Source organism: Oncorhynchus kisutch, linkage group LG13, assembly GCF_002021735.2.
Source record: "Oncorhynchus kisutch isolate 150728-3 linkage group LG13, Okis_V2, whole genome shotgun sequence".
NCBI classification, from domain to species: Eukaryota; Metazoa; Chordata; class Actinopteri; order Salmoniformes; family Salmonidae; genus Oncorhynchus; species Oncorhynchus kisutch.
The window spans coordinates 62,920,585-62,939,789 of record NC_034186.2 but is presented as its reverse complement, the minus strand read 5'-3'; the positions used below and the strand labels follow the sequence as shown (position 1 = coordinate 62,939,789).

The 19,205-nt window shown below is 43.4% G+C and overlaps 1 protein-coding gene across 1 annotated transcript; it reads left to right on the top strand.

The window, feature by feature from the left end:
* Positions 1–4,362: 4,362 nt before the first annotated feature.
* On the top strand, positions 4,363–5,430 carry LOC116376716 (high mobility group nucleosome-binding domain-containing protein 5-like). Its single transcript, XM_031838092.1, has one exon. It carries the CDS (start codon positions 4,363–4,365, stop codon positions 5,428–5,430), a length of 1,068 nt encoding a protein of 355 aa, XP_031693952.1.
* Positions 5,431–19,205: the final 13,775 nt, after the last annotated feature.

The window sequence follows — 19,205 nt, the reverse complement described above, 5'->3', positions numbered from 1 at the left end:
GGTCATGGTCAGTTGATCATGGTTGGAGATACGTGAACATGGAAGTTATAGCTAGCTAATAAAGAGCTATGTTAAGAAATATCCTGTAGTACTGCATTTTATTATTTTGTACAAAGCGTGCAAAACAAGACACCAGGCGAGGCAATCATCCTCAACACTCAAGGCTGTTGTCTGCCAATAAGAATGTGGTGCTTGACAGACTCGAAAGCCTTGTCCAGGTCGATGAATACGGCTGCACAGTATTGTCTCTTATCGATGGCGGTTATGATATCGTTTAGGACTTTAAGCGTGGCTGAGGTGCACCCATGACCAGCTCTGAAACCAGATTGCATAGCGGAGAAGGTACGGTGGGATTCGAAATGGTCGGTATCTGTTTGTTGACTTGGCTTTCGAAGACCTTAGAAAGGCAGGGTAGGATAGATATAGGTCTATAACAGTTTGGGTCTAGAGTGTCTCCCCCTTTGAAGAGGGGGATGACCGCGGCAGCTTTCCAATCTTTGGGAATCTCAGACGATACGAAAGAGAGGTTGAACAGGCTAGTAATAGGGGTTGCAACAATTTCAGCAGATAATTTTTTGAAAGAAAAGTAAAGTGGTAGTAGAAGCTAGTAAATCCAAGCCTAGTTCTGATATTTTTTTGGTCAGAGTGAGGGTTTTGGATGGAAACACATCTCTGCTGAGAAAATTGATTTAGTTTGTATGCAGATTTTAGAATATTCACATGAAAATATGTTGCCAATTGGATGGAAGCCTAACTACTGTCAGTAAAAACTAAATGCACAACATTCAACACTTGGCAGACATTTGATACAGGTCAAAGGTAAGATCATCAGTACATAGTTACATCAGATAATGATAGAGTAACAGGCGCCAAACGGCTTCATTAAATATGGTACTTAAACATTCATGGTTAACTCCTTTTTCCCTTCCCCAAGGGAATGCTTCTGTCTGCATCTCCCCACAGATACAATCTACTGTAGCCCTCATCCTCCACATACAACTCCCGTTCTGCCAGTCACATTCTGTTAAAGGTCCCCAAAGCACACACGTCCCTGTATCGCTCAACTTTTCAGTTCGCTGCAGCTAGCGACAAACACTTAAACTAGACAGTTTTATCTCGATCGCTTCATTCAAAGACTCAATCATGGACGCTCTTACTGACAGTTGTGGCTGCTTTGTGTGATGTATTTGTAGTCTGCCTTCTTGCCCTTTGTGCTGTTGTCTGCCCAATAATATTTACCCTGTTTTGTGCTTCTGCCGTGTTGTGCTTCTACCGTGTTGCTGCTACCATGCTGTGTTGCTGCCATGCTATGTTGTCTTAGGTCTCTCTTTATGTAGTGTTGTCTCTCTTGTCGTGATGTGTTTTGTCTTATATTTTTTATCCCAGCTCCTGTCCCCGCAGGAGGCCATTTGGTAGGCTGTAATTGTGTTAAGAATTTGTTCATAACTGACTTGCTTAGTTAAATAAATACAAATAAATGTTTATTACCCATCAATCCATATCCACAGTAACTCAAATACAGGAAAATATTTACTATAATTTCCCATTACAAATACCTAATTGTTGTAAGATCTGGCATGTGTCTGCAATGTTAACGGGCAAGAACTGTTGTGGATTTCAAGTGCTCAAGAAGTTGTGTGTTTATGGCAGTTTGATTTCAGACACTTGGTGGCAGCCTACTCCATAGTTTAGTGGTGCCCGATGTGTTACTTCACTCCAGCTGTGTGCTTCATAGACCTGTGTTTCTTAACCCATTTTGAACCAGTATCCAGGATGACACCAATTAAACTAGCACATTAGAACTGCCATCAGACAGTAGTTTTAAAACCTTTTCTCTCTCTCTTCTAGCCATCCATCTTGTCACTGGTCATCAAAATCACCAACGTCATTGACAACGTCATCGTTTCAGCTGGGGCTGAACGTACTACAGTGTCAGATTTGATCAGAGAAATAGTTTGGTGAATCCTCAAATGCAGGGATATGGGAATTTCAAACAAGTTAGTTGAGTTGAATATGACATTGTTTTCATACTTTTCTAACTCTAGGAAATTGAGGAAATGAGATCGGTGGACTCCTACAAGAAAGGCACCATGACAACAGGACACAATGTTGCAGACCTTGCTGTCATTCTGAAGATATTGCTTTCTGGTAAGTTTTTACCTAAATGCATTTATATGTCCCTATTACTTGATAATACTACTCTGAGGAAATGGGGTAGTGGATGGAACACAGTCAAAACTGACCACTAATATGTCTGTTTCTCCCAGTGGAGACAGTGACCGCTCTGGGAACCAAGGTGGTGGAGACCCTACGCACACAGGACCCTTTGGAAGGTACTGCACATCACTTTTCTTTACATTATCATCATCTCCCCTCATCTCCTATCAGAAACGAATCAAGTATCTAACGCAATTACGCACAACCCAGTACTCTCCATGCTGCCTAATGAGACAGGCTTTGAGATCAGTTTAGCCGACGCCACCGTGAAGATCCTCATTGCCACCGTGCCCCACAACATGCGCAAGCTGGAGCCTGATGTGCACAGTAGTTTAGCGAGGATTAACAGTCACACTCTTACAATGAATGGAAGGATGAAGGGTGGATGGAGGCAGCCAGAGATATGGGGATGGTTTAGCTGTTAACCTTTCACCTCTACTGTCTGTACCCTCTGATCAAAGAAGCCAGTCGCTGAAGTATTGCTATTATTTGTCTGCCTCCCTTCTCCACAGTCGATATGAAGCTCTTGCAGAACTCCCTGGTTGCCGTTCGCCACGCTCGCTTGTTTAAAGAAAATGCCTCCCACTCCACGTTTTGCCACTGCGAACACACACCCACCTATGGCTTCATCAGTAGTTTATTTTTTTCCCGGTCAATTTTGGAATGAAATATTGTTGATGTTAAATGTACCTATCCAAACATGTCAGTTTGTCTGAGTGTGTGTGTGTGTGTGGGGGGGGGGGGGGGGGGGTCTGGTTCTGGAGGTCCTGGTCTGTTTGCTGAAGGACCTGAGGACCCGCTTCCCAGGGTTTGAACCCCTTACCCCCTGGATGTTGGACTTACTGGTGAGCCCCATGCACAGCTGTCTGCATACACTCAATTTATCGATTTTATGTTGTATGTCTGTCCTGACCCTAATTTAGCAAACTGGTTGTCTTCGTTGGAGAGTTTGCGTGTTGAACCTGGAGAGAGTCCTCATTAGACTTCAGTGTGGGCATAAAATGTGGATTTCCTGGACCTCATGTAGTGGGCCTGCTCCTGACAAGCTTCATTTGGAGGAGAGGTTTTGATTTGCTCAGCAGTTGAATACGCACTCAAGAGTCTCTGGGTGTCATTCATTACCCAAGCAAACTGCACTTTACAAGGCCAAAGAAATGGCCTTATGGGTACTATATATATGCGTACTGGCACAAGATGCTGCCTGCCAGCTTAGTCTGTTTTTCCGTGGTGAAAATGATCAGTTTCTCTCTCTCTCTCTGTCCAGGGTCACTCTGCAGTCATGAACAACCCCAGCAGACAGCCACTAGCCCTCAATGTGACCTTCAGGCGGAGCCTGGAGATGCTGTCATCAGGGCTTTTCTTGCCTGGTTCAGCTGGGATCGCAGACCCCGGTGAGAATGGACACTACCGTGTATTCACTGTCATGAACCTGGATCAACCTGCCGGCCTCTCCATTACATTTACATTTTTTGTCATCTTATCCAGAGCGATTTAACAGCAGCAATTAGGGTTGAGTGCCTTGCTCAGGGGCACATCCACCGATTTTTCACCTAGTCGGCTCTGGGATTCAAACCAGCAACCTTTCGGTTACTGGCTCAGCACTCTAAAGCACTATGATACCCGCCAGCCTGTCTCTTTTCCTATCTTGTAAGAGTGTAAACCTGCACTTTCTGAATGCAATCTTGAATTATTGTTTGATTTCAGTTTTTTTTGCTGATCTAAACGGTAGTCTGCAAGACAGTAGTCGTGGCCTAATTTGTAATACTAAGGTATCAAACAATACATTTTCAGTGTGTTCTCCACATTATACCAAGATGCTGACATAATATTTGCTCTATGCAGGACATGGTGTGCCTCACTGCTCAGACCCTGGTGAGGTTGCTGTCTCATGGCGGCTACATGAAGATTCTGGGTCTGGATGGAGACACTAGCCGTAAGTCAACTCACCTGAACACGAGGCATTTGCAGCACTTTTATTAGTGATTTAACTTTCTCCCCCACGCACATTTACCTGTTCTGTCCTCTCTGGTCAGATCTGGTGTTGGAGACATCCACGTGGGATGGAGTGACAGTGAAGCCTTCTGAGAAGGCTTATGAGAGTTGGAGTTGGAATTGGAGGTGGATGATGTTGATGGTGATGTAGAAATGGAGGGTATGGACGCTAAAGAGGACATGGACGCTAAAGAGGACATGGACGACATGGACGCTAAAGAGGACATGGAAGACATGGACGCTAAAGAGGACATGAACGACATGGACGCTAAAGAGGACATGGACGACATGGACGCTAAAGAGGACATGGACGACATGGACGCTAAAGAGGACATGGACGACATGGACGCTAAAGAGGACATGGACACTAAAGAGGGCATGGACACTAAAGAGGGCATGGACACTAAAGAGGACATGGACGACATGGACGCTAAAGAGGGCATGGACGCTAAAGAGGACATGGATGACAGGGACGCTAAAGAGGGCATGGACGCTAAAGAGGGCATGGACACTAAAGAGGGCATGGACACTGAAGAGGGCATGGACACTAAAGAGGGCATGGACACTAAAGAGGGCATGGACACTAAAGAGGGCATGGACACTAAAGAGGACATGGACGACAAAGAGGGCATGGACACTAAAGAGGGCATGGACACTAAAGAGGACATGGACGACATGGACACTAAAGAGGGCATGGACGCTAAAGAGGACATGGACGACATGGACGCTAAAGAGGGCATGGACGCTAAAGAGGGCATGGACACTAAAGAGGGCATGGACACTAAAGAGGGCATGGACACTAAAGAGGGCATGGACACTAAAGAGGACATGGACGACATGGACGCTAAAGAGGGCATGGACACTAAAGAGGGCATGGACACTAAAGAGGACATGGACGACATGGACACTAAAGAGGGCATGGACGCTAAAGAGGACATGGACGACATGGACGCTAAAGAGGGCATGGACGCTAAAGAGGACATGGACACTAAAGAGGGCATGGACGCTAAAGAGGACATGGACACTAAAGAGGGCATGGACGCTAAAGAGGGCATGGACACTAAAGAGGGCATGGACACTAAAGAGGACATAGATGACAGGGACACTAAAGAGGGCATGGACGCTAAAGAGGGCATGGACGCTAAAGAGGGCATGGACACTAAAGAGGGCATGGACACTAAAGAGGGCATGGACACTATAAAGAGGGCATGGACACTATAAAGAGGGCATGGACGCTAAAGAGGGCATGGACACTAAAGAGGACATGGACACTATAAAGAGGGCATGGACACTATAAAGAGGGCATGGACGCTAAAGAGGACATGGACACTATAAAGAGGGCATGGACACTATAAAGAGGGCATGGACACTATAAAGAGGGCATGGACGCTAAAGAGGGCATGGACACTAAAGAGTGATTGTGGTAAAGGGCTTTATTCAGTTTGTCATTTGACTGTGTTGCATGATCCCCTTCTTTTTTTAACCAGGCAAGTCAGTTAAGAACAAATTCTTATTTTCAATGACGGCCTAGGAACAGTGGGTTAACTGCCTGTTCAGGGGCAGACCGATAGATTTGTACCTTGTCAGCTTGGGGGTGTGAACTTGCAACCTTCCAGTTACTAGTCCAACTCTCTAACCACTAGGCTACCCTGCCACCCCTGAGGAGGGATGCGGATTTATATTTTATTTTTGTACCGTCTCCTACCAGCGCCCAGTTTTATGGCTTGTTTTGTTTTCAGACAAACCTGATACTAGGAACACAAGGTGTGGCTTCCTATGTTTAATTTCATATCAAGTCTTGTTAACAGAAATTGAACTATTTTCTCTTGGCTTATTGTATGTCAAAGATTTTGATTTAAAAAAATGTTTAATTGGAAAATCTTATTTCTATGGTCACTCCCAATTGATGGTGTTCCAGTGTACAGTTTCTCACTGAGCTGGCTGTCAACAATGGATAGATCATGTCAGTTTGGTGTCTGAAGATACTGAGCAGCCAGTGGAGACCAGACGTCTCTGTTTATGCTATCTGGACTATTACATACAGCGGTGGTGTTGTCAGTAATAACTGGGCTTTAATCAATGAACCCAATTACAGAGTCCTTTGACAGAAGAACTGCAAAATGTCATAATCAGTTAGAGGAGCTGTGAAGGGAGGGGGAGGCAGTAATCTGCTAGCACCCAGCAATTAAACCCAAGGCTGGCTTATTGAGGTTTTCTCTGGCTAGACAGAGATCGAGCCATGGCTGATAGTATATCATCTATTTTGTTTGATATGAGTGCACAAAATACTATGCTATTGGTATGAAATCTTTAAAGTATCTGTTTCGGTGCTTTCGTAAGCCATTAAACTCAAGGATTTATTCTGCCCCACACATTGAACAGAGCTTTTTCAATATTTAAACTTTTTTTTGAACAATTAAGCTGAAGAAACATGCCGTAGTTATTGTTGATACGCCAGCTGACTAACCACATCCTCTTCAAATGGAATGTTGCAACTGTGGTATTGGAGTACTTGTCCTCAGACGGCAGAGGTTTAAACTTTTGCATCCTTCTGAGGGTTCCAACCATTCCGAGAAAAAACATAGCTGGATAGATTACTTTTGTGTCAAAATAACAAAAGTGATGCTGGTGTTTTACTCTCGGACCTTGACTATGGTTAGCATTTCAATGGGTTGTTTATTTGCAGTATTCGTTCACTCGTACCTGTATGCAGTTTGAAAATGGCAGATTTGGACACTAATAAGCTTCTAAATTGGAACGCTGTACAGTAACATGCTATACGGGAAATCAGAGCTCTGGCTCTGCGCTTCACAGCTCTATATTGGTTTTGACAGACAGCTGTTCTGAACTTGAGCACCGGGTAGGGCAAGATGTTGCCCCCATCCCTCCTGCTAATTGGGCAGGTAGCCTAGTGGTTAGAGTGTTGGGCCAGTTCCTGAAAGGTTGCTAGATCAAATCCCAGAGCTGACAAGGTAAAATTCTGTCTTTCTGCCCCTGAACAAGGCAGTAATTGCAAACAAAGGTTTCTGTACCACATATTAGGTTCTGCTTTTCTGATGTATCAAATACTTAGTGGGGAGAACAAGTATTTGATACACTGCTGATTTTGCAGGTTTTCCTACTTACAAAGCATGTAGAGGTCTGTAATTTTATCATAGGTACACTTCAACTGTGAGAGACGGAATCTAAAACAAAAATCCAGAAAATCACATTGTATGATTTCTAAGTAATTAATTTGCATTTTATTGCATGACATAAGTATTTGATACATCAGAAAAGCAGAACTTAATATTTGGTACAGAAACCTCTGTTTGCAATTACAGAGATCATACGTTTCCTGTAGTTCTTGACCAGGTTTGCACACACTGCAGCAGGGATTTTGGCCCACTCCTCCATACAGACCTTCTACAGATCCTTCAGGTTTCGGGGCTGTCGCTGGGCAATACCGACTTTCGGCTCCCTCTAAAGATTTTCTATTGGGTTCAGGTCCGGAGACTGGCGAGGCCACTCCAGGACCTTGAGATGCTTCTTACGGAGCCACTCCTTAGTTGCCCTGGCTGTGTGTTTCGGGTCGTTGTCATGCTGGAAGACCCAGCCACGACCCATCTTCAATGCTCTTACTGAGGGAAGGAGGTTGTTGGCCAAGATCTCGCGATACATGGCCCCATCCATCCTCCCCTCAATATGGTGCAGTCGTCCTGTCTCTTTTGCAGAAAAGCATCCCCAAAGAATGATGTTTCCACCTCCATGCTTCACGGTTGGGATGGTGTTCTTGGGGTTGTACTCATCCTTCTTCTTCCTCCAAACACGGCGAGTGGAGTTTAGACCAAAAAGCTCTATTTTTGTCTCATCAGACCACATGACCTCCCATTCCGCCTCTGGATCATCCAGATGGTCATTGGCAAACTTCAGACGGGCCTGGACATGCGCTGATTTCTCATTTACAATTGCGACCTGGCCAAGATAAAGCAAAGCAGTTCGACACATACAACGACACAGAGTTACACATGGAGTAAAACAAACATACAGTCAATAATACAGTATAAACAAGTCTATATACGATGTGAGCAAATGAGGTGAGATAAGGGAGGTAAAGGCAAAAAAAGGCCATGGTGGCGGCCAAAGAAATAATTGGTTTTGGGGGTGACTAGAGAGATATACCTGCTGGAGCGTGTGCTCCAGGTGGGACATGCTATGGTGACCAGCGAGCTGAGATAAGGGGGGACTTTACCTAGCAGGGTCTTGTAGATGACATGGGAGCCAGTGGGTTTGGCGACAAGTATGAAGCGAGGGCCAGCCGTACAGGTCGCAATGGTGGGTAGTATATGGGGCTTTGGTGACAAAACGGATTGCACTGTGATAGACTGCATCCAATTTGTTGAGTAGGGTATTGGAGCCTATTTTGTAAATGACATCGCCAAAGTCGAGGATTGGTAGGATGGTCAGTTTTACAAGGGTATGTTTGGCAGCATGAGTGAAGGATGCTTTGTTGCGAAATAGGAAGACAATTCTAGATTTAACTTTGGATTTGAGATGTTTGATATGGGTCTGGAAGGAGAGTTTACAGTCTAACCAGACACCTAAGTATTTGTAGTTGTCCACGTATTCTAAGTCAGAGCCGTCCAGAGTAGTGATGTTGGACAGGCGGGTAGGTGCAGGTAGCGATCGGTTGAAGAGCATGCATTTAGTTTTACTTGTATTTAAGAGCAATTGGAGGCCACGGAAGGAGAGTTGTATGGCATTGAAGCTTGCCTGGAGGGTTGTTAACACAGTGTCCAAAGAAGGGCCAGAAGTATACAGAATGGTGTCGTCTGCGTAGAGGTGGATCAGAGACTCACCAGCAGCAAGAGCGACTTCATTGATGTATACAGAGAAGAGAGTCGGTCCAAGAATTGAACCCTGTGGCACCCCCATAGAGACTGCCAGAGGTCCGGACAGCAGACCCTCCGATTTGACACACTGAACTCTATCAGAGAAGTAGTTGGTGAACCAGGCGAGGCAATCATTTGAGAAACCAAGGCTGTCGAGTCTGCCGATGAGGATGTGGTTATTGACAGTCGAAAGCCTTGGCCAGATCAATGAATACGGCTGCACAGTAATGTTTCTTATCGATGGCGGTTAAGATATCGTTTAGGACCTTGAGCGTGGCTGAGGTGCACCCATGACCAGCTCTGAAACCAGATTGCATAGCAGAGAAGGTATGGTGAGATTCGAAATGGTCGGTAATCTGTTTGTTGACTTGGCTTTCGAAGACCTTAGAAAGGCATGGTAGGATGACGGCGTAGTGTGTTACTAATGGTTTTCTTTGAGACTGTGGTCCCAGCTCTCTTCAGGTCATTGACCAGGTCCTGCCGTGTAGTTCTGGGCTGATCCCTCACCTTCCTCATGATCATTGATGCCCCACGAGGTGAGATCTTGCATGGAGCCCCAGACCGATGGTGATTGACCGTCATCTTGAACTTCTTCCATTTTCTAATAATTGCGCCAACAGTTGTTGCCTTCTCACCAAGCTGCTTGCCTATTGTCCTGTAGCCCATCGCAGCCTTGTGCAGGTCTACAATTTTATCCCTGATGTCCTTACACAGCTCTCTGGTCTTGGCCATTGTGGAGAGGTTGGAGTCTGTTTGATTGAGTGTGTGGACAGGTGTCTTTTATACAGGTGACGAGTTCAAACAGGTGCAGTTAATACAGGTAATGAGTGGAGAACAGGAGGACTTCTTAAAGAAAAACTAACAGGTCTGTGAGAGCCGGAATTCTTACTTTGTTGGTAGGTGTGCAAATACTTATGTAATGCAATAAAATGCAAATTAATTACTTAAAAATCATACAATGTGATTTTGTGGATTTTTTGTTTTAGATTCAGTCTCTCACAGTTGAAGTGTACTTATGATAAACATTACAGACTTCTACATGCTTTGTAAGTAGGAAAACCTGCAAAATCGGCAGTGTATCAAATACTTGTTCTCCCCACTGTATATATATGCATGCCTAGGGCTGTGACTGTCATGGAATTTTGGATGACGGTTATTGGTCAGCCAAATGACCGTGGTCAAAATTATAATGGTGAATAGCAAAATATATATTTAATACACACATTATCTTGTCCGCTACTGACTGACTGTATGTGCTGTGCTGCTGCAGGGAGGGGGTGTTACCTAGGCAACTAGACTTGTTCGCTACAACACCATGTTGATTTCAGCAATGCACAACAAAGTTTCATGTTGCAAAGGGTCCATGTTACTGCGGAAACTGACTCAACCGCATGAATGCACCGCCGTCCCGTCTTCAGTCAGCTGTTGTTTTTCTATTTTTTTTATTTTCATGGTGGTCTTCATCCTTAATCGTTGATTATACAATTATACAGTAATTGTGTCAGCCTGTAAATAAAAAAGATCTGATGCTTTTCAACAAAAAAACTACCTGACATCTCAGCTTTTGAACATGGCTGTCTGCTATCATCATGGAGTCGTGACTTTTCCTCTGGTACATACTAGCCTACATCGCCGTTTCCACTAGGTTAGGTCTCACATTCTGTAATGGAATTAAAAATGAATGCTTTGGTTCAAGTAAAACATTTTAACATAGTTGATTATTCTACTATTTATTTTTAGTGCGTGTGACCCTAAACCCGTTTTTAAACTTAGAAAACTGACTTGTCTTTTTATTTCAAAAAGTAGGATTTCTTTCCAATCTAATACAAGAGTTACTGATGGTCGTGTTATTGAGTATAGTGTCAAATGTATATTCTCATAGAAATAACTAAAATTATGAAGCACAGAAAGAAGATGAGAGAATGTTAAATTCGCTCAACAGCAAGCATTAATGTGTTTTGTTGACGTTCAGGGACACTGATGAGCATCTTGCCCTGAGCCGATGGGGAGGGTATAGAATGTGAATTTTGCACACAATCTGCTTAGACAGATTGAGTGAACTGAGTCGTTCTTTCACTCAGGAACTCTCTTCTTCCCTCCCAGTCGGCATCCCATGGGAACAACAGTGAGACGTAACAGAAACCTAATTTGCAGCAGGGTATACTGCTGTCCCAGTGCCATATTCATTTTGCCAACCAAATAATCTGTTCATGCTGCACAAAATGCACCTTATATGAGCTTCTTTTGTGGTGATCTTCTGGAAAACGGCCACACATAACTATTGTAACATGAAATGTTAAGTCTTCTACTGGCAGCCCGGTGAATGTGATATGGTCATTGATATAGATCTAATTAATTACATACAGTTGAAGTCGTACGTTTTCATACACTTATGTTGGAGTCATTAAAACTTGTTTTTCAACCACTCCACAAATTTCTTGTTAACAAACTATAGTTTTGGCAAGTCGGTTAGGACATCTACTTTGTGCATGACACAAGTAATTTTTCCAGCAATTGTTTACAGACAGACTATTTCACTTATAATTCACTGTATCACAATTGCAGTGGGTCAGAAGTTTACATACACTCAGTTGACTGTGCCTTTAACCAGTTTGGAACAATCCAGAAAAGGATGTCATGGCTTTAAAGCTTCTGATAGGCTAATTGACATCATTTGAGTCAATTGGAGGTGTACCTGTGGATGTATTTCAAGGCCTACCTTCAAACTCAGTGCCTCTTTGCTTGACATCATGGGAAAATCAAAAGAAATCCATTTTTTTTCCCCAAACGCCTGAAGGTACCACGTTCATCTGTACAAACAATAGTATGCGAGTATAAACACCATGGGACCACGCAGCCGTCATACCGCTCAGGAAGTAGACGCATTCTGTCTCCTAGAGATGAACGTACTTTGGTGCGAAAAGTGCAACTCAATCCCAGAAAAACAGCAAAGAACCTTGTGAAGATGCTGGAGGAAACATGTACAAAAGTATCTATATCCACAGTAAAAAGAGTCCTATATCGACATAACCTGAAAGGCCACTCAGCAAGGAAGAAGCCACTGCTCCAAAACCACCATAAAAAAAGACAGACTATGGTTTGCAACTGCACATGGGGACAAAGATCGTACTTTTTGGTGATGAAACAAAAATAGAACTGTTTGGCCATAATTACCATTGTTATGTTTGGAGGAAAAAGGGGAAGAATTGCAAGCCGAAGAACACCATCCCAACCGTGAAGCACGGGAGTGGCAGCATCATGTTGTGGGGGTGCTTTTCTGCATGAGGGTCTGGTACACTTCACAAAATAGATTGCATCATAATTTAGGAAAATTATGTGGATATATTGAAGCAACATCTCAAGACATCAGTCAGGAAGTTAAAGCTTGGTCACAAATGGGTATTCCAAATGGACAATGACATCAAGCATACTTCCAAAGTTCTGGCAAAATGGCTTAAGGACAGCAAAGTCAAGGTATTGGAGTGGCCATCACAAAGCCCTGACCTCAATCCTATAGAAAATTTGTGGGCAGAACTGAAAAAGTGTGTGCGAGCAAGGAGGCCTACAAACCTGACTCAGTTACACCAGTCCTGTCAGCTGGGATGGGCAAAATTCACCCAACTTATTGTGGGAAGCTTGTGGAAGGCTACCCAAAACATTTGACCCAAGTTAAACAATTTAAAGGCAATGCTACCAAATACTAATTGAGTGTATGTAAACGTCTGACCCACTGGCAATGTGATGAAAGAAATAAAAGCTGAAATAAACAATTCTCTCTACTATTATTCTGACATTTCACATTCTTAAAAAAAAGTGGTGATCCTAACTGACCTAAGACAGGGAATTTTTACTAAGATTAAATGTCAGGAATTGTGAAAAACTGAGTTTAAATGTAGTTGGCTGAGGTGTATGTAAACTTCCTACTTCAACTGTATATACCATATATATCTTGGCTGTATTGGGTACTCCTATTTATCCTACAATAGCCCAATACTGGAAACTACAGTACATGGAAAAATGACCAAAGCCGCACTTAGATTTGCTTAGCATGGGGCCCTGAGGAGTGGTGCAGTAATCTGTTCTTGGGTACTCCTTCCTCCACTTTCCCTGATAAGGAGAGAGAGGTGCAGGGCTAGAGGGCACCAGAGAGGAAGCTGACATGACAGACTCTCACACTTTGTTAACCCACTAATGGACATCCCTCCCCACCACTAACCCCTTCCTTGCACGGACTTGTCTGTTTTAGCAAAACTGAGGAAGGAAATATAAGGCAGGAACAGATAGGTCAAAATTGGTCTACTCTGGTTTTGGCACGTGCACTCTAGCCAACAGCTTGCAGATACAGTGCAGGTAGGCTAGTCTACATGTTGAGATTATTATGGATAAGAGCAAGAATAGTTTTATTTGTTAAATGGCAGTCAAGCATTGTTCATCATGTCAAGACCCTTGATATTTATTGGAAAGGAGCATCAAGCTCATCATCGTCCACTTTCACAACCCTATGAAGTTCATCATAACTTATTTAATCTTTAGCATAATAAATGGTATAGTTTCCTGAGTCATAGACCAACCGCCATATTGAATGACTCTAAGTTTGCTTCAATATGATGGTTATTATATCAGTATTTGCGAATAATGGCAATTCTACCGCTATTTCTCGAATACTTAATTTTACAGACACAAAACGATCCCACCATGTCAAACGAACAAATTCTGTCGGCATTTATAAAATTGTACTGAAACTTCCTGTTTACATCTAAGCTGTTGTGATTTTTTGTTGTTGTACGATATGACTTTACTCTTAAAACTGTGGATGGAAATGTGCTAACAGAGACAGAGGAAATAATGTTCAATGCTATGGTGGCACAGTGCCAGAGCTCTCCATGATTTCCCTCGTCTGTAGTGGAACAAGAAAAGGTTTTCTTGTTACCGTTTGGCTTTGATCTGAAGGTCATAGTTAAATATGAAATATTCAGTGATCAAGCAAGTGAAAAGGGTATATAGCAGCATCTGCTAGTCTATGCTAGCACAAAATACAGTGCCTTCAGAAAGTATTCACACCCCTTGACTTTTTCCACATTTTGTGTTACAGCCTGAAATTAAAATGGATTAAATATAGATTGTTTGTCACTGGCGTAGACACAATAACCCATAATGTCAAAGTGGAATTATACTGAACAAAAATATATATGCAATATGCAACATACATAGGCCCACCCATTTGGGAGCCAGTCCCAGCCAATCAAAATGAGTTTTTCCCCACAAAAGGGCTGTACCACAGACAGAAATACTCCTCAGTTTCATCAGCTGTCCGGGTGGCTGGTCTCTCAGTCGATCCCGCAGGTGAAGAAGCCACATTTAAAGGTCCTGAGCTGGCGTGGTCACACGTGGTATGCGGTTGTGAGGCCGGTTGGGTACTCCTATTATGGTAGAGAAATTAACATTTAAATTTGTGCAGTCAGCATACCAATTGCACACTCCCTCAACTTGAGACATCTGTGGCATTGTATTGACTGACAAAACTGCACATTTTAGTGGCCTTTTATTGTCCCCAGCACAAGGTGCACCTGTGTAACGATCATGCTGTTTAATCCGCTTCTTGATATGCCACACCTGTCATGTGGATGGATTATCTTGGCAAAGGAGAAATGTTCACTAACAGGGATGTAAACAAATTTGTGCACAAAATCTGAGAGAAATAAGCTTTTTGTGCATATGGAACATTTCTGGTATCTTTTATTTCATGGGACCGACTCCTTACATGCTGCGTTTATATTTTTGTTCAGTATATGTTTTTAGATTTTAAATGTTTTAATTAATATAAATATATAGCTGAAATGTCTTGAGTCAATAAGTATTCAACCCCTTTGTTATGTCAAGCCTAAATATGTTTAGGAGTGAAAATGTGCTTCACAAGTCACAAATTGCATGGACTCACACTGTGTGCAATATTAGTGTTTAACATTATTTTTGATTGACTACCTCATCTCTTTACCCAGACATACAATTATATGTAAGGTCCCTCAGTCGAGCAGTGGATTTCAAACACAGATTCAATCACAAAGACCAGGTAGGTTTTCCAATGCCTTGCAAAGAAGGGCACCTATTGGTAGATGAGTATACATTTTAAAAGCACAAATTGAATATCCCTTTGAGCATGGTGAAGTTATTAATTACACATTGGATGGTGTATTAATACACCCAGTCACTAGAAAGATAGACAGGCATCCTTCCTAACTCAGTTGCCGGAGAGGAAAGAAACTGCTCAGGGATTTCACCATGAGGCTAATGGTGACATGAATTTCATGGTTGTGATAGAAAACTGAGGATGGCTCAACAACCTTGTAGTTACTCCACAATACTAACCTAAATGACAAGAGTAAAAAGAAGGAATAATAAAAAATAAAAACAAAAACATGCTTCCTGTTGTGACACACTTAGGCGTAGTGGGTTCGGAGATTGGCGCAGGAGGCAGAAGGTACAGAACAATGCTTTAATTTCCGGCATAGAGAAATTAGTACACGCAGGGCACACATAAACGACAGGCCCAAAAACAGGACCTAACCAGTCTGGAGAAAAAACAAAACTGAAACGCACTACCACACACAAACAACAGGGGAAAAATAAGCCCGCACAAAGAGCAGGCGGGCCTTACCGGCTTAAATAGCCCAACTAAAAACCTAAACAAGAAACAGGTGTAACCAATAAGACATAACCAACAGAAAAGGGAAAAGGGATCGGTGGCAGCTAGTAGACCGGTGACGACGACCACCGAGCTCCGCCCGAACAGGAAGAGGAGCCACCCTCGGTGGGAGTCGTGACACCTGTTTGTAACAAGGCACTAAAGTAATATAATAAAAATACATGGAAAAGCGCTACGCACAGGCAAAATCATATAGGAAAACCTAGTTCAGTATGCTTTCCAACAGACATTGGGAGACAAATTAATCTTTCAGCAGGATACTAACCTAAAACACAAGGCCAAATATACACTGGAGTTGCTTACCAAGACAACATTGACTGTTCATGAGAGGCCTAGTTACAGTTTGGACTTGAATCGGCTTGAAAATCTATGACAAAACTTGAAAATGGCTGTCTAGCAATGATCAACAACCAACTTGGCAGACCTTGAATAATTTTTGTAATAATAATGTGCAAATATTGTACAATCCAGATGTGCAAAGCTCTTAGAGACTTACCTAGAAAGACTCACAGCTGTAATCGCTGCCAAACATGATTCTAACATGTATTGACTCAGTGTGAATACTTTTGTAAATGAGATATTTCTGTATTTCATTTTCAATACATTTGCAAACATTTCTAAAAACATGTTTTCACTTTGTCATGTGATTATGGGGTATTGTATGTAGATGGGGAAACAAAATCTATTTATCAATTTAGAATTCAGGCTATAACACAATGTGGAATATTTCAGAGGTTATGAATACTTTCTGAAGGCACTGTACTTGGGGATGTGTTCTCAAACCACAGCCTTGGAGAGTCATTTAGGGATGGAAGAAAAAGGGACAGTGATTCTGGGGGAGAATTCGATAATGAGTGTGTTAGATATAGATATGGGGAAATAAAGGGAAATATAGAAAGGAGAGAAGTGTGTGTTAATAGGTTACAACTGTTGCATCCTGTTAAGTTGTACTTTCTCTGCATTTTACATGTGCTCTGTCTCTGCATGTCTATAAGTGAGCAGGGCAGAGGCGAGGGAAACCGACATGGCACAGCACTGGTGTCATCTTGACCACAAGGGAGATAAACCTCTTGGTTGAAAGCCAGTTCATTGGCAAATGTGATTTACGTGGGGCGTCTCCCTTTCTTGTTTTTCTCCTAGAATTATTTGTTTGTTTGTCAAAGGGATTTGTTGAGTTTATTGATCTGTAAACTGCTGTTGGATAAGAGGGCATAGAAGAGAGGAAAGATAAGCTGAGGAAAGAATAACACAAAAATGTGAGGGGGAAGGAAAACAATGGGGTGAGGAAAAGACTGCAGGATTCAACAGCTCTTCAGGGAACAGAGGCAGGATTAGAGCGGCCACAATGTTAATGGCTTTCACATGGAAATGTACAGAATGCATTTTACACTCAACACGGCATTTTGCTTCACCTACACAGCTATAATGTACGGGGTCCTAGCTTTATTTAAAATTGAATATCAGAAGGCAATAAATGTTATCTGCCCACACCAGGTCTCAAGAAATGTCTCTCTGCTATTACATATGCCTGATGATGAAGAAATGGCAGTAGGTTGTCAGTCAGTCACCAAGCAACACTTTTGTCTTGACACAATGAAGATGGGTGGAAAATATTTTTGAAAAGATATGACAATCATACATTTGACTCCACAATGAAATAGGGTGCAGGCCAGGCAGCAGGCTGTTAGCCAGCCTGCCAGCATAGTGGAGTCTGCCATTAGCACAGTCAGTGTAGTCAGCTCAGCTATCACCATTGAGACCGTGTCAACCTTTAGGTCTTTACTGAAGACTCATCTCTTCAGTGGGTCATATGATTGAGTGTAGTCTGGCCCAGGAGTGGGAAGGTGAACGGAAAGGCTCTGGAGCAACGAACCGCCCTTGCTGTCTCTGCCTGGCCGGTTCCCCTCTTTCCACTGGGATTCTCTGCCTCTAACCCTATTACAGGGGCTGAGTCACTGGCTTGCTGGGGCTCTCTCATGCCGTCCCTGGAGGGGGTGCGTCACCTGAGTGGGTTGATTCACTGTTGTGGTCATCCTGTCTGGGTTGGCGCCCCCCCCCCCCCCCTTGGGTTGTGCCATGGCAGAGATCTTTGTGGGCTATACTCAGCCTTGTCTCAGGATGGTAAGTTGGTGGTTGAAGATATCCCTCTAGTGGTGTGGGGGCTGTGCTTTGGCAAAGTGGGTGGGGTTATATCCTTCCTGTTTGGCCCTGTCCGGGGGTGTCCTCGGATGGGGCCACAGTGTCTCCTGACCCCTCCTGTCTCAGCCTCCAGTATTTATGCTGCAGTAGTTTATGTGTCGGGGGGCTGGGGTCAGTTTGTTATATCTGGAGTACTTCTCCTGTCCTATTCGGTGTCCTGTGTGAATCTAAGTGTGCGTTCTCTAATTCTCTCCTTCTCTCTTTCTTTCTCTCTCTCGGAGGACCTGAGCCCTAGGACCATGCCCCAGGACTACCTGACATGATGACTCCTTGCTGTCCCCAGTCCACCTGGCCATGCTGCTGTTCCAGTTTCAACTGACCTGAGCCCTAGGACCATGCCCCAGGACTACCTGACATGATGATTCCTTGCTGTCCCCAGTCTACCTGGCCATGCTGCTGCTCCAGTTTCAACTTCCACCTGACTGTGCTGCTGCTCTAGTTTCAACTGTTCTGCCTTATTATTATTCGACCATGCTGGTCATTTATGAACATTGAACATCTTGACCATGTTCTGTTATAATCTCCACCCGGCACAGCCAGAAGAGGACTGGCCACCCCACATAGCCTGGTTCCTCTCTAGGTTTCTTCCTAGGTATTGGCCTTTCTAGGGAGTTTTTCCTAGCCACCGTGCTTCTCCACCTGCATTGCTTGCTGTTTGGGGTTTTAGGCTGGGTTTCTGTACAGCACTTTGAGATATCAGCTGATGTACGAAGGGCTATATAAATAAATTTGATTTGATTTGATTTGATTTTACACGAGTGAGAGTTATGACGACATGCACAAAATAGGGAAAGGGGGATAGGTAGTCAGTTGCGCAACTGAATGCTTTCAACCGAAATGTGTCTTCTGCATTTAACCCAACCCCTCTGAATCAGAGAGGTGCGAGGGGATTCCTTAATGGACATTCACGTCATCAGCACCCAGGGAGCAGTTGTTAACTGCCTTGCTCAAGGACAGAACAACATTTTCCCACCTTGCTGGCTCGGGGATTGGAACCAGCGACTGGCCCAACGCTTTTAACCACTAGGCTATCTGAGGCGGAGAGACAGTGTTTCCGTTTAAAATCTAATAGCTGTAATGATCCCGCGGTAAGGGAATCAGCTCAGTGGCAGTTTGACCACGAAGAGATTGGGCACTCATACAGCACAGTTTGTGCCTGCTTTCTCATGCCTCCAGAGATCAGGGACTAAAATACTGCCTAGTTTAAAACCGTTCAACTGATG